Here is a 12094-nt window from a genome sequence, read left to right as displayed (position 1 = left end):
AGCGCCTTATTGGAATTTATACACCCTGTGGTTGGATTACGAAGCTTACTATCGACGTCGAGAAGTCAACAAGTGGCCGCTACCGAAAACACAAGAGAGGCCATATTACTGTGTTCCCTAACGACGTTCAAGGCGTAGCAGCCAACATTCTACCTCATCCACTCGTGGAAGAGCGAGACAGGTTGCATGTATGCTTTGTAGGTCCTCGGACACCAGTACCATCCGATCTTGGCTTTATGTTATCAGTGAACCCCCAGAAGCTCAAGCGTGCGCTCGTTTGGCTTCGGGCGAACAACCCACTATACCGGGATATTAGTATTAGTGAGGATCATCTTAGGACCTGGGGGGAATGGTCTCCCGGAACTGAGGTACCCCAGGGACTTGTGGAGAGAATGGTGGCGTATGAGAAGCGTGCCGAAGACGAAATCCGTACAGGACACTATGTCCCTCCTGCCGAGCGAGGTCGCCCTGATGAACCTTTGCGTAATGCTCACGATGTTATTGCAAGTCTAGAAGATAGGGAAACCAATGCTGCGCACCTCGAAGCTGAAAGCAACGCTAGGCTAGGGGGAATCCATGCGGGTGATTGCGACCCATTTGATATGGACCCTCGTCGGATAGATGAAGAGCTGTCCGAGTTAACCTCAACTGGACTAATGGCTACTGAGGTATCTGGAGAGCATAGCCCACAAGAACGACTCAGGATTCTTCGAGAAGCAACAGTGAGAGGGCCCCAGCGTGGGAGAGGCCGAAAGCCAAAGGACGCAAACGGAGACAGCACCCTCCGATATAAGAATACAGAACCCTATCTAGTCAGTCGCAGAGGAGAGGAATTTGCTGATTCGAACGATCCCGATTTCTTCCCTAAGGCTTTCCCTTGTTTATTTCCATGGGGTCGAGGCGGCCCTAGGATATTACGTGAAGAAGAAAACGAAGATGATCAGGATGAACCGCAAGGTCCAGACATCCAAAGCAGTCATAAGCCGAACGGATTTTACCTTCGAACCTGGGCACGATTCTGCTTACAGAGGCATGGTTAGTAAAACTTCTGCTTTATAAATAGAAATAAGTAACTAAAGTAATAGTATAATAGGTGCTTACTTTGCTACACACCCAAGCTTCCCTTTTTTAGTATTCAATATGCTTCTTCGATCAGAGAACCGACGGATTAGTTACTTGCGAATGAAGAGGTCTTCATTTGCCAAAGTCGAGCAAATCGTTACAAGACTTACTCCCGAGGAGATTGAAAGAGCAGAAGAAGAGTACCGCGAGACCCGGACGACTACTAACAGCAATATAGCATACTTAATCCGGGAGTTAAGCGCGTTTGGACATAGGCAGCATATGTCAAATGAGGAGCGTCTCTATTCTCGAAGGAAGATAAAGTCACTATGCCTCAAGTATGGAATGCCGTGTATATGGTATACAATCAACCCAAACGATCTAACAAACGAGATAAATATGAAACTAGCCGCCTTTCGGGTAGCACATGGCAAGGCGGCAGAGGAGCTGATGGAAAAGTTCCGGAAGCAGGTTGGACGCGTACAGCATGTTATCCGAGACGCAGTTAGTTCAGCAAAATTTTTTCATCGAGAGTTGGAGCTTTTCTTTCAACATTGTGTTTCTGTTAGCGAGGAATCAATGTTTGGCAAAGTCTCTTGCTATTTCGGCTGCGTCGAGACAAACGAGCGTGGGGCTCTTCACTTACACGGGCTCTTATGGTTAGACGCCAATCTCGGGCTACCTGATCTTTTTCATGATCTTGCCAAGCCGGATAACGCGGACTACGCAGTACAAGTGTGCCAATATATTGATTCAGTATTTAGTGAGGTAAGCATGTTTCTCTATTTTCTAAGTTTATCGTGCTAAGTAAATGATATAGTGCTGCGACGAAGGCAAGGCACGACGATACCGCCGGTGGGAAAGCGTCTTTACCAATATCAAACATCTTACGGAGGATATCAGCAGACTCGATGAAGCCCTTGATGCCGAAGCGAATTGGGTCGCCTACAGGTGCCAAATGCATAGCTGCGGTGCGACATGTACAAAGTATAGTTTCAAAGACAAAGGGAAGGCTGGGTCTCGGCATCCCTGTCGGTTTAAAGCACCATGGACACTGCGCCAGCGAACCGAGTTTACTACCGATGGCCTTCTGCATATCCGAAGAGATCACGAAAGAATCAACAGATACAGCCCAGGTTTAGCAGTAGCTATGCGTCATAATACGGATACTACATTCCTCCCGACTAACTCGGCTGGACTCTCCATGGTATACTATGCTACGAATTACTCAACAAAATTAGATACGCCGCTTTGGAAGAGAGCAGCGCTAGTCAAGGCTGTATTTGATGGGATGGCTGATCAGGGAGACGACTACGGACCGAATTGTGGAGACAGCGCGGCAAAGACAGCACAACGGAATAATAAGACACGGCAGTTTCTTGCTCGTACAGCAAATCAGATCTTTACAAGTCGAGAACTTTCGGCTGTAGAGGTTTGTAGTAATCTCCTCGGGTACAAGAATAGCTATTGCAGCGAAGCGAGTTGGATTAACGTCTATCTCAGTTCGCTTTACTGGGCTATTTTCCGGCGCTGGGAGGCCCTACGCAGAGCAGCAGGGCCGGAAGTGCAGCAGCGGGTAACCCCTGAAACGATTGGATTCGGCGCCGGTGGCATGACTTTGCCATACCTTGAGGCATATGCGCATCGCGGTCGCCTGTTAGAACAGCTTTGCTTTTACGAATACCTATGTATGGTTCGCGTACGGAGGGTCGGACGAAGGACCAGGATAAACCAGTCACGGTTTATACCGTTCGATTCTTTAATGACAGACCGGGAATCGTGGATACAAGAATTGCTCCCAAGGACACATCAAGCAATTCCAGTTGTTACCGGACATCTAAATCATGACGTACAAGGCACAGAAGAAGGGTATTACAAGAGGTAGGTATATATATATATATATACCTCAGGCTATACAGTCGCTAACAGACAATAGGTCAGCAGTCCTGTTACTCGGCTTATTTGTGCCGTGGGAAACCTTTATGCAATCCACTAGTCCCGATCCAGGTGACATCTGGGAGAGATTATACACCGACATGCCAGGTCGGGTTAAGGCTGTGGTAAATAACATCCAACTTCTTCACAAGAGCGCAGAAGACGCAAAGAAAGACGCTAAGCTTTGGGCTAGCCGGAGCGAGGGCGATGAAGGATACGAATTTGATGTGCCTGAGGAGGGCTTAGACCTTTCAGAAGAATGGCACCCAGATAGGATAGACCTGCGGCACACCTTTCACGATGTAGTCTTCAGCCTACAGGACGGACCAGGAGTTACGAATGGTTCTCCAGGCATAAAAGAGTTGCTACAAACGCTGGATAACGCCGGGTTTTCTAGCATAGATGACGACTCCAGAATACAAAGCACCAACAGTCAACCACATATGCAAACAACACTACCAAAGCAACATTTAAAAATCACCAAAGCGGCGCAGGAAAGACTCCATAAAGAGCGAATGCTAGCCATCGAAGGGGATGAATCCGCCGAAAGACCCCTACATACCGGTGCCGAAACAGGCTTTGGCGACAACGATGCTAATATAGATTTCCCAGCCCAGCCAGCGATAGTTGGACTGAAACCTGCTTCAAACTGGATCGCAATTACGGCCGCTAATACGTTCACCCAGGCAGGGAAGATTATCGGTGCGGAGAGAACATTAAATCGCATGCAGGGAATAGCGCTTAGTCTCATCTGCGAGGCGCTCGACGAACGAACAAACGGCGCTGATCGGCAACACCTGCAATACGTTGGCGGGGGAGGCGGCACTGGAAAGTCGTGGCTTATCGATACCGTAAAAGAGGTTTTCGCAGCCAAAGGGGCGTCCAGCCGGCTTGTTATTACGGCAACGTCGGGAACGGCCGCAGCAGGTATCGGCGGTAATACAATTCATTCTGCTGTAGGGCTGGCATTTCGGGACGCCGATGGCGCTACCGTAGAACCAATGTTATCGAACAATCTAGAGAAAGCCAAAGAACGATGGCGCAGGCGGGATGCTCTGATAATCGACGAGGCCAGCATGCTCGGACTCCAAACATTATATGATATCGATCAAAAGCTCAGAATGTTAAGGGGCTTCCCAGAGAAGCCTTTTGGTGGCATTTCTGTCGTCGTGTTCACTGGAGACTTCTTACAGTTCCCGCCAGTTTTGCAGAAGAGCCTCCTTAGTACTACCGAACGAATTGGTATAGTGCTAGGAAATATAGGACCGGGAAGCAAAGCTATAGAGAGACGCTGGAAAGAGGCTAAAGCTAAAGAACTCTGGCAGGGGTTTACTAATGTTGTAGTACTCGACGAGCAAAAACGGGCTGAAGGGGACGCCTACCTGCTTGGTTTTCTTGAACGCCTGCGAGAGGGCAAGCAGACAAGAGAGGACGCCGCGAAGCTCGAAGCGCAATATAATAGCGAATCGAAATTCGATTTCACCAGCGGCAGGCGAGCTGTTATACCTCTAAACCGACACCGGTGGGATCTGACGTTGCATGCAGCCCTAGCATATAGCGTCGATACTGGTCGTAAGATATCGATATATCTTTCGAAGCACAAGTGGGAATCGCGGATACCTACAGCAGAGGAGAGAAAAGCAGCCATGCTATTAGGCGACGAGGGCAAGCTGAGCGCAGCTGGTATGTTCCCTTATGTCGAGGGTATGCCGGTGGTAATCAACGAGAACAAGTATATGGGTCTCAAGGTTGTCAACGGCGCAGAGTTTACAGCCGTAGGAATTCTTCATCCGCCCGGAGTAGAAGAGATCATCATAAACGACAGGCTGTCCATATTTCTCGGACCGCCTAGTGGTATTATTCTCCAGTCCGAAGAAACGAACGGGTTAGCTTTCCCCCATCTGCCACCTAATACTGTAATGTTGCCAGCAGCCAATATTCGAGTACCAGAAAAGCACATCAAAATACTCCGGCCAGATCTGCAGAAAGCCAATGTAAAACTAGCGCTAGTCCGGACAGGGCTCCCATGCACACCAGGCTTCGCATTAACCGACTTTAAGGCACAGGGGCGGACACTCGAAAAGACACTGTTAGGGCTTTATGGGAGAACAGTGGGTAAGAATACGGGGGAGCTTGAAAGATGCGATGCAGTAAGCATGTATGTTCAGCTATCCCGCGTGCGGCGCTTTGAAGATATCGCTCTCATACAGCCGTTAAACGTAAAGCAGTTCCTAGAGGCGCGCATGCCGGAGGAGCTAGTCGAAGGAACCAAAAGACTAAGGATCCTCGCGGAAGCAACAGTCCGGGCGTTCGAGGCTAGGGAGAGAGATGAAGCATAGGAGGGCGGAATAGTAAATAGGGAGGTAAAACCATTAAGATGAAAGGACAGATTAGTGGTCTTGCCTTGGCGGTTCAGGCATGTCATGAATCGGGTTAACACTGGGTTATTATCGCGTATTGCTGTCTTGTGTAGTGCTGTTGGACTCATTGCTATGACCAGAAGGAGGGCATACAATAGGCGTAAAGTTAATATGTGCTAGACCCGGAGGAATCCTCCGTACCTCGAATGTCCGCTGGAAAGACAAGACTAAGGAAACCTCCGAAACCTGCTGGCCTAATAGCTGGCACTCGTTCGTCAAGTGAGCTATCGAGGCGTGGATTGCTTCTAACCGGGATGTAAGGTCTTTGTAATGAGTAACCAGCTCAGAAGCATCCATTCTGGCCAGTGTGGATGCACGCGAGGTAATACCAGGGTTACCGAGAGTCTCCAGTTCTATCTCCCATCGATCCAAGGCAGAGAAAGAGTCAGAGAGAGTACCTGGTGGCTGTCCGATCAAGCCCAAGGATACACCCGAACGTCTAGCGAAAGAAGCATCTAAAATAGTTAATAAAAGAGCAGGACGAAAGAGGACAAAAAACCTTACATACGGTGACTACAACGGGAACCAGTATTATTCCACCAACAGTTAGCACACCCACCATTCGTAGCCCGTAAGCCCTCAGCGGACTGCATTACAATACATTGCTTCCACGGACCATTTGAACGGGCACATCGGTCGCATGGAGGTCGGCGCTCAACGCCGGTAGCCTGAACCAGGGCAGCAATGATGCGATAACCATGATCGAACGACAGCGTCTTGCCCTGTTTCCGGGGAGCAAGCTCCCGGGCTATTGGAGAGCAAGATAAAACTTCTATTGTTCGGCTGGTGCGCATAGAGGTGCTCACACCAAGTCGATCCAGCAGGTCACCGCCAGCTAGAGAAAGCATTAGTGACGTAGATATGAAGATGAACAACCAGAGGGGACTTGCTATCACAAAGCACAGGGGGGTTATGGGGCATAGACATAGAGGAGAAATACGATATTATGAAACCAGCAATAGGAAGGACAAGCAATAGATATTAATCAGATAGATAGGAAATCACGGAAGGTAACGATAGGGTGGTATTAGGATGGAAAGTTCGATGGGCGAGGTTGGGCCGGGCTAGGCCAGGGGTTGAAAAGACGGGAAAATAAGAGTGGTTGGCGGGAAATAAATGGAAGAAGACCGGCAAGACATTGGGTAAACGACGGGAAGACCCGAGGACGGCGAACATGAGAGGTGATTGGCCGGAACAGGGGTTAAACGAAGCTGATTGGTCGAACGAAGAATAACGAGCGCTGATTGGTGGCAGGGTCGCTACGACCAATCAGCATCGATTTTTGCTCTAGCCAATCACAGAACAGGAGACCAGGGGGGATCAAGGCACAGGATAGTTTTTTACGCCTTCGCGGATGGAGAAGTTAACCTTCCTAACGGAAGGCACAGGATAGTTTTTTACGCCTTCGCGGATGGAGAAGTTAACCTTCCTAACGGAAGGCATCCTACAGGGAGTACAGGGCGTAAGTGAGTAAGCTCAGTCATGTCACTCACTTGAGTTCAGTGTGCTTCGGTGAAGTTCGGTCTGATGTCGCCATCTCAGCTGATGTGCTTTGATCTGGTTGGCTTGACAACTCATTCTCAGACAATGTATCTGTATTTGAACATGACCTATTAAGATTTCATTTCACTTGTTCAGTAGCATTTATTCATGTAAATGAATCATATGATGTAAGAGGTCCTGAATATGCCACAAACGTGAATGTCTCCGATCTTGAAGTAATTAGGTAATTCAAACCCCTCTCACAGCGTTCAAGTATTCCGAATAGAATTTGCGAGTTCCTAATGTAAGTGCGACGCCTCTTTTCGTCTGAATGTGTGGCGTGATAAAGTCAATTGCCGTTCCTCCAACCCAGCCTGGTAATCGACACATGATATACACAGAAAACAACCATTTTTACACTCAAACTCCAAATGGCGACGTTTCCCAAATGTCTACCACGCCATCATACCGTCCAACAGCAACCGTCTTCCCATCAGGCGAGAACGCCGCTGCAGTAACCAACCCGTCGATCCCCGGTTCCGTATTCACCGCCGCAAGCACCTGTCCGGAATACGTGTCCGAGATATCCATCCCGTTCTCCGTCCGGCACGCCAAATACCTGCAATCCGGCGACAATGCCAACGGCCACCCCTCGTCCGTCCTCACCTTGTTCAACTCCCAACTACACATACTCCCGCCTTCATGTTCCCAGAGATACACCGCCCGCGGCCAAACGGACACAATCACCCTCCCGTCCCTCGAAACGCCCAAATCACACGCCCCGCGCCCCGTCGCAGTGACCACGCCGTCAACCTCCATCCTCCTCAGCGTCCTCCCCGTCTTGGCGTCCGATATCCTCACCGTCCCGTCCCGCGACAACGTCACCACGTCCCCGCTCGGCAAGAACTTCACATGCGTCGGCTCAGCATGGTTCACGATCCCCGCGACCCTATTCGAAGGGAACATCCCCTTGGTCCCCGGCGCAGTGGGAGTGGTCTCGTAAACAAGCACCAAACCTCTCGCATCCGTCGCCGCGAACGCCATCCCGTCGTCGCGAAACGCCGCCGGCGTTCGGAGACCGTTGATGTTAGACTTCCACATCTTACTGCCCGTCTCGCGGAACCTCGCTCTCCCGACGTCCGAAGATTGCTCAATGGCCGCGGAAAACCTGCCGTCGCCGCTGAAGAGTACGAGTGGACAGTCGCCTACCTCTGACGATATGAAGTTGGTACCTGTTTTATGGCGGAAATCCCACATCCTCGTCGACGAGTACGAATGGGGGCCCAGCTCTTCGTGGGAGACGGCGACGAGATCCTTCGGGGAGATGGTGAGTCTCGTCACGTCGCCGCGCGTGCATTGGAAACGATTAATCTCGCGGAGGCGGAGAACGGAGGGTGCGAAGTTGCCGGTGGAAGGGGAGAGCGAGGACCGGATTGAATCCGTTACGGACGCAGCGCGCGGCGGCGCCGCTTGGTTCGGCCTACGGCAAGGTCAGTCTTTTATGTTGCACGAGAAAAAAAAAAAAAAACGAGCGAGCCCGAGTTTTACCCTGCTGCAATTGCCTCTTCGTAGCTGGGCCGAGTTTCGTCCGCCTGCCGCGCATCTCCAATGTCGAGCTGGATACTAACTGGCATCTTGGCTCATTCTCACGAATTTGGATTTACAACGAGCAAAAGCTAAGCTGCCGCAACGGCTTATAATGCATTCATGGAATTACAAGCCGAACTTCCCCGCCAAGAGAAAATTGCATGCATTTGTATTCACCGGCACGACAACCCGGTTTCTACGAGTCTTGGAAAATCTTGGGGCGGTTGCCTGATACGGATACCATTAAAATGACGGCCCTTTCATTACGGTGTCTGATCTAAGCCTCATGCGGCTGAGTAAAGTCCTAAAAACATAGCCACATATACACTCTCCACCTTTTCTGCAAGTACCTCAAGATCAGGATACATCCTCAGCTAAGGGAAAAGGCAACTCCGCAGTAATCACAGTAAAACTATTAAAAAAGCAACTTATTCTATCTAAACGTAGTAGTCCAAGTTTCTACTAATCATAATCCTTAATGGAGGTTTAAATTTTATTAGATATTATAGACTTCTTAGCTAACTTATAGTACAATAGAAAATATATATACAATACCTATCTAATAATATATTAGGTATCAAAAGATAACCCAGCTGGCTTAAGTACTGCGCGGGTCGTAACTCATAACAGAAGTACTTTGTGTTTTAAAATGCATTGTGGCGACAGTGGCAGTACAGCGTAATTGGGTATAGAGTCGGGCAACAAAACGATGAGGGCCGTCAATTTAATGGTATCCGCCTGATACCACTCCTCATTACCGTAATAAGGATGCTCAGCTATGGATCATTGGCGTTGTTGGATACCAGCTTGCTTCGGGCCGGGCGCATCGGGGTAAAACTGCCACGAAGTAAGCTTAACCCTTTTGGATACGCTCACCCTCCTTGCTACATAGTATATCCGAGGAAATGAGATTAACAAGATAAACACCGCGCTGCGCTGGCCGCGCCGGCGTCGGCGTTCGATCGTGTCTTGGGTCTGATGGTTATCCATCACGAGATGGAAAGGCACATGGAGATTCTTTAATTGGACATCAAATGGTATTTCTTTTTGGGCATCTCGGCTAACACATTACATCCTCGCAAATCCTCTTCCCCCCCTTTACTGGCCAAAGGCCGCCTCGTAGTTGGTCAGGCAATACCTGTAGCGGACCTTGGAGTCCTCAATGCCGTTCATGGCTTCCCTCAGGCCGTCGGCGCTGATGGGGATCTCCTGCACCCAAGTGTTGATGCCCTTGTCGGCAGCCAGCTGCAACATCTCCAGGGTCTCGCGTCTGCTTCCCAAGTGGGAGCTGCCGATGAAGCAGCCGTTGGGCAGGAAGTCCTGGTTGCGGACGGTGATACCGCCGCCGCCGGGGAGACCGACAGAGACCCACTTGCCGTGGACGTCGAGCAGGCTGAGGTAGGCAGAGAGGTCGAAGCCCTCGAAGGAGTTGGCGGTGTTGAGAATGAGGTCGAAAGTCATCTTGTGGGGCTCGTTCCAGCCCTTCTCGCCGGAGGCGAGGTAGCCGTCAGCGCCCATCTTGAGCGAGTCGGCCTCCTTGGAGCGCGAGCGGGAGATGGCCCAGACCTCGGCGCCGAGGGCCTTGGCGAACATGATACCGAAGTGGCCGATACCACCGATACCGACGATACCAACCTTCTTGCCGGGGCCGCAGCCGTTACGCTTGAGAGGGCTGTAGGCGGTCAGACCAGCGCAGAGCATGGGCGCAGCGATGGTGCTGGGGAGAGCATCGGGGATGGGGAAGACCCTGTTGTACATTAGCATCAGGCTGTTGCGACGTGACGTTTTTCGGCTATATGCCTTACCAGTGCTCGTGTGTGCGGACGTGAGAGGAGTAGCCACCCTGGGAGATGGCGCCAGAGTCGGGGAAGGTCGAGCCGTAGGTGTCAAGCTGGTGCTTGCAGTATGTCTCGTTGTCGTTCTTGCACTGGCGGCAGTCCAGGCAAGAGTAGGCCTGAGCACCGACACCGACGCGGGAGCCCTCCTTGATCTTGGTGACCTTGGGGCCGACTCTCAAAGCCTTGCCGACGATTTCTAGACAATGTCTTAGTCAATGGAAGATGAGGGGCTCAAAAATAAGCGCAGGCTTACCGTGACCGACGGCCAGAGGGTAGGGCTGGGCACCCCAGTCACCCTTGATGGTGTGAACGTCACTGGCGCAGACACCGCAGCACTCAATCTTGATGTCGACATCGTAGTCGCCAAAGGGCTTGGGGTCGAACTCCTGCTTCTTGAAGTCCTGCCAGGTCTCGGCGCTGTTGACCTGGAAGCCGGTGAACTTCTCGGGGATGTTGGCCATGTTGTCTGATATAGTTGAATGTCTTGAAGTGTGTGTATAAAAGGTTGATTAAGCTCGTTCTGCAGGAAATACCCGTGAGCTATGTGAAGAAACGGCAGAAGGTCAGGACGAGGAGGAAGAGAGAAGGAGGAAGACCAGAGACGGCTCAAGACGGTTATGAGGGAACCGCGGCGGATGAAATACTCTGGCCATGGTAGAGCTGTCCCGAGAAATTCCCCCCACCTGCCAACCTCATTCGCGGCGCGTGGAGCAAAGAACATTGACCCCTGGGTGAGGGGCAACGCCAGCTGCGACAGACAAGGAGGGGCTATAGTCGTGCCGCAAAGCCATCCCATGCGAGATGGATGGATGGAGTGAGGGGAATGGTGGCGGGACCCTGGCCAGACAAGGCTAGGCGCTTGTTGGGCGAGGGACTCGGGAGAATTTACCCTCGAAGAAAAAAAAAAATCAAATCGTCAGCGATGCGCCTCTGGTTCGACTTGTTTTCGAGGTTGCCAACTCAATGGCTTCATCCGTAGGCCCGCCAATGCATCGTAAGACAAGCAAGGGTAAATGCTCCTCGGGATCTTGTCAAAGATAGACGCCTGTGCCGTAAATATCCATCTTCTTGGAAATCCAATGTCGGCCCTCGTTGTTCTTCGTCTTCCTTTTCTCGATCCCCTCCTATCGTGCTCCCCCTCCATCCCATCCAGCATGTCGGCTTGCCCCGCGATGAAACCCCACCATTGCCCGCCAATTGCACCGCACAATCCACCTTACTAAATGTGGCTCCTCCGGGGCTTGGGAAGGGAAATTTGTCCGGGGGATTTTCCGAGACCGGATGCCGAAATTCCCACCATACAGAGCGTCTCAATCCGGCCCAGTCGTTGATGGGCTCGATGGAAAATCCACGATTGCAGATAACATCCGTCTTAGTTTAGAGTCGAGGGATAAACCTCGCAGCACTGGTGCCTCTTTTTCGCTGTATCTCGGCAAATGTCTCCGAGCCGTCATGTGTCATGCGAATGACCCCAGCCAACCATCCAAGTTGGTGTGCAGCTTATATTCGTGACCTTCGATGGTTGGAAACCTGTTGATATGTAAATGCTGCGCCGCCCGACCGGGCTCCATGATGCCAGCATGTCGGTATTTGCTCGGGATTGTTCGTTCCTGCTTTGATTGCCTTTCTTACGGACTATTCCACTAATTCGGGACGCCTGCGTGGTCTCCATCTTCCTGACCTTATCCCAAGTGAGTTGCGGAGTTTTTTTCTTTTTTCATCTTCGGTACCGGCGTTATGCTGACCGAACATCGGCGGGCTCGGGCTCGG

General features: G+C 51.0%; 5 protein-coding genes across 5 annotated transcripts; 2 read left to right on the top strand and 3 right to left on the bottom strand.

The window, feature by feature from the left end:
• Nucleotides 1–3044: 3044 nt before the first annotated feature.
• CTRU02_213378 (DNA repair and recombination protein) lies at nucleotides 3045–5336 on the top strand (the record flags this gene model as incomplete). Its single annotated transcript, XM_036731615.2, has 1 exon — nucleotides 3045–5336. One exon carries the CDS (start codon nucleotides 3045–3047, stop codon nucleotides 5334–5336), a length of 2292 nt encoding a protein of 763 aa, XP_036576614.1.
• A 108-nt stretch (nucleotides 5337–5444) lies between these two features.
• On the bottom strand, nucleotides 5445–5979 carry CTRU02_213377 (uncharacterized protein; the record flags this gene model as incomplete). Its single annotated transcript, XM_070206040.1, has 2 exons — nucleotides 5445–5872; nucleotides 5922–5979. 2 exons carry the CDS (start codon nucleotides 5977–5979, stop codon nucleotides 5445–5447), a joined length of 486 nt encoding a protein of 161 aa, XP_070060433.1.
• A 1308-nt stretch (nucleotides 5980–7287) lies between these two features.
• On the top strand, nucleotides 7288–7902 carry CTRU02_213376 (uncharacterized protein; the record flags this gene model as incomplete). The annotated part of the gene is made up of 1 exon (XM_070206039.1): nucleotides 7288–7902. The coding sequence occupies one exon, from the start codon at nucleotides 7288–7290 to the stop codon at nucleotides 7900–7902; it is 615 nt and encodes a 204-aa protein (XP_070060432.1).
• On the bottom strand, nucleotides 7320–8533 carry CTRU02_213375 (ribosome assembly protein 4; the record flags this gene model as incomplete). Its single annotated transcript, XM_036731614.1, has 2 exons — nucleotides 7320–8379; nucleotides 8448–8533. The coding sequence occupies 2 exons, from the start codon at nucleotides 8531–8533 to the stop codon at nucleotides 7320–7322; spliced, it is 1146 nt and encodes a 381-aa protein (XP_036576613.1).
• Nucleotides 8534–9584: 1051 nt separating this feature from the next.
• On the bottom strand, nucleotides 9585–10785 carry CTRU02_213374 (zinc-binding protein; the record flags this gene model as incomplete). The annotated part of the gene is made up of 3 exons (XM_036731613.1): nucleotides 9585–10233; nucleotides 10292–10520; nucleotides 10578–10785. The coding sequence occupies 3 exons, from the start codon at nucleotides 10783–10785 to the stop codon at nucleotides 9585–9587; spliced, it is 1086 nt and encodes a 361-aa protein (XP_036576612.1).
• Nucleotides 10786–12094: the final 1309 nt, after the last annotated feature.

Source organism: Colletotrichum truncatum (genome assembly GCF_014235925.2).
Source record: "Colletotrichum truncatum strain CMES1059 chromosome Unknown Contig_0009, whole genome shotgun sequence".
NCBI classification, from domain to species: Eukaryota; Fungi; Ascomycota; class Sordariomycetes; order Glomerellales; family Glomerellaceae; genus Colletotrichum; species Colletotrichum truncatum.
This window is presented reverse-complemented; position numbering and strand designations above follow the sequence as displayed.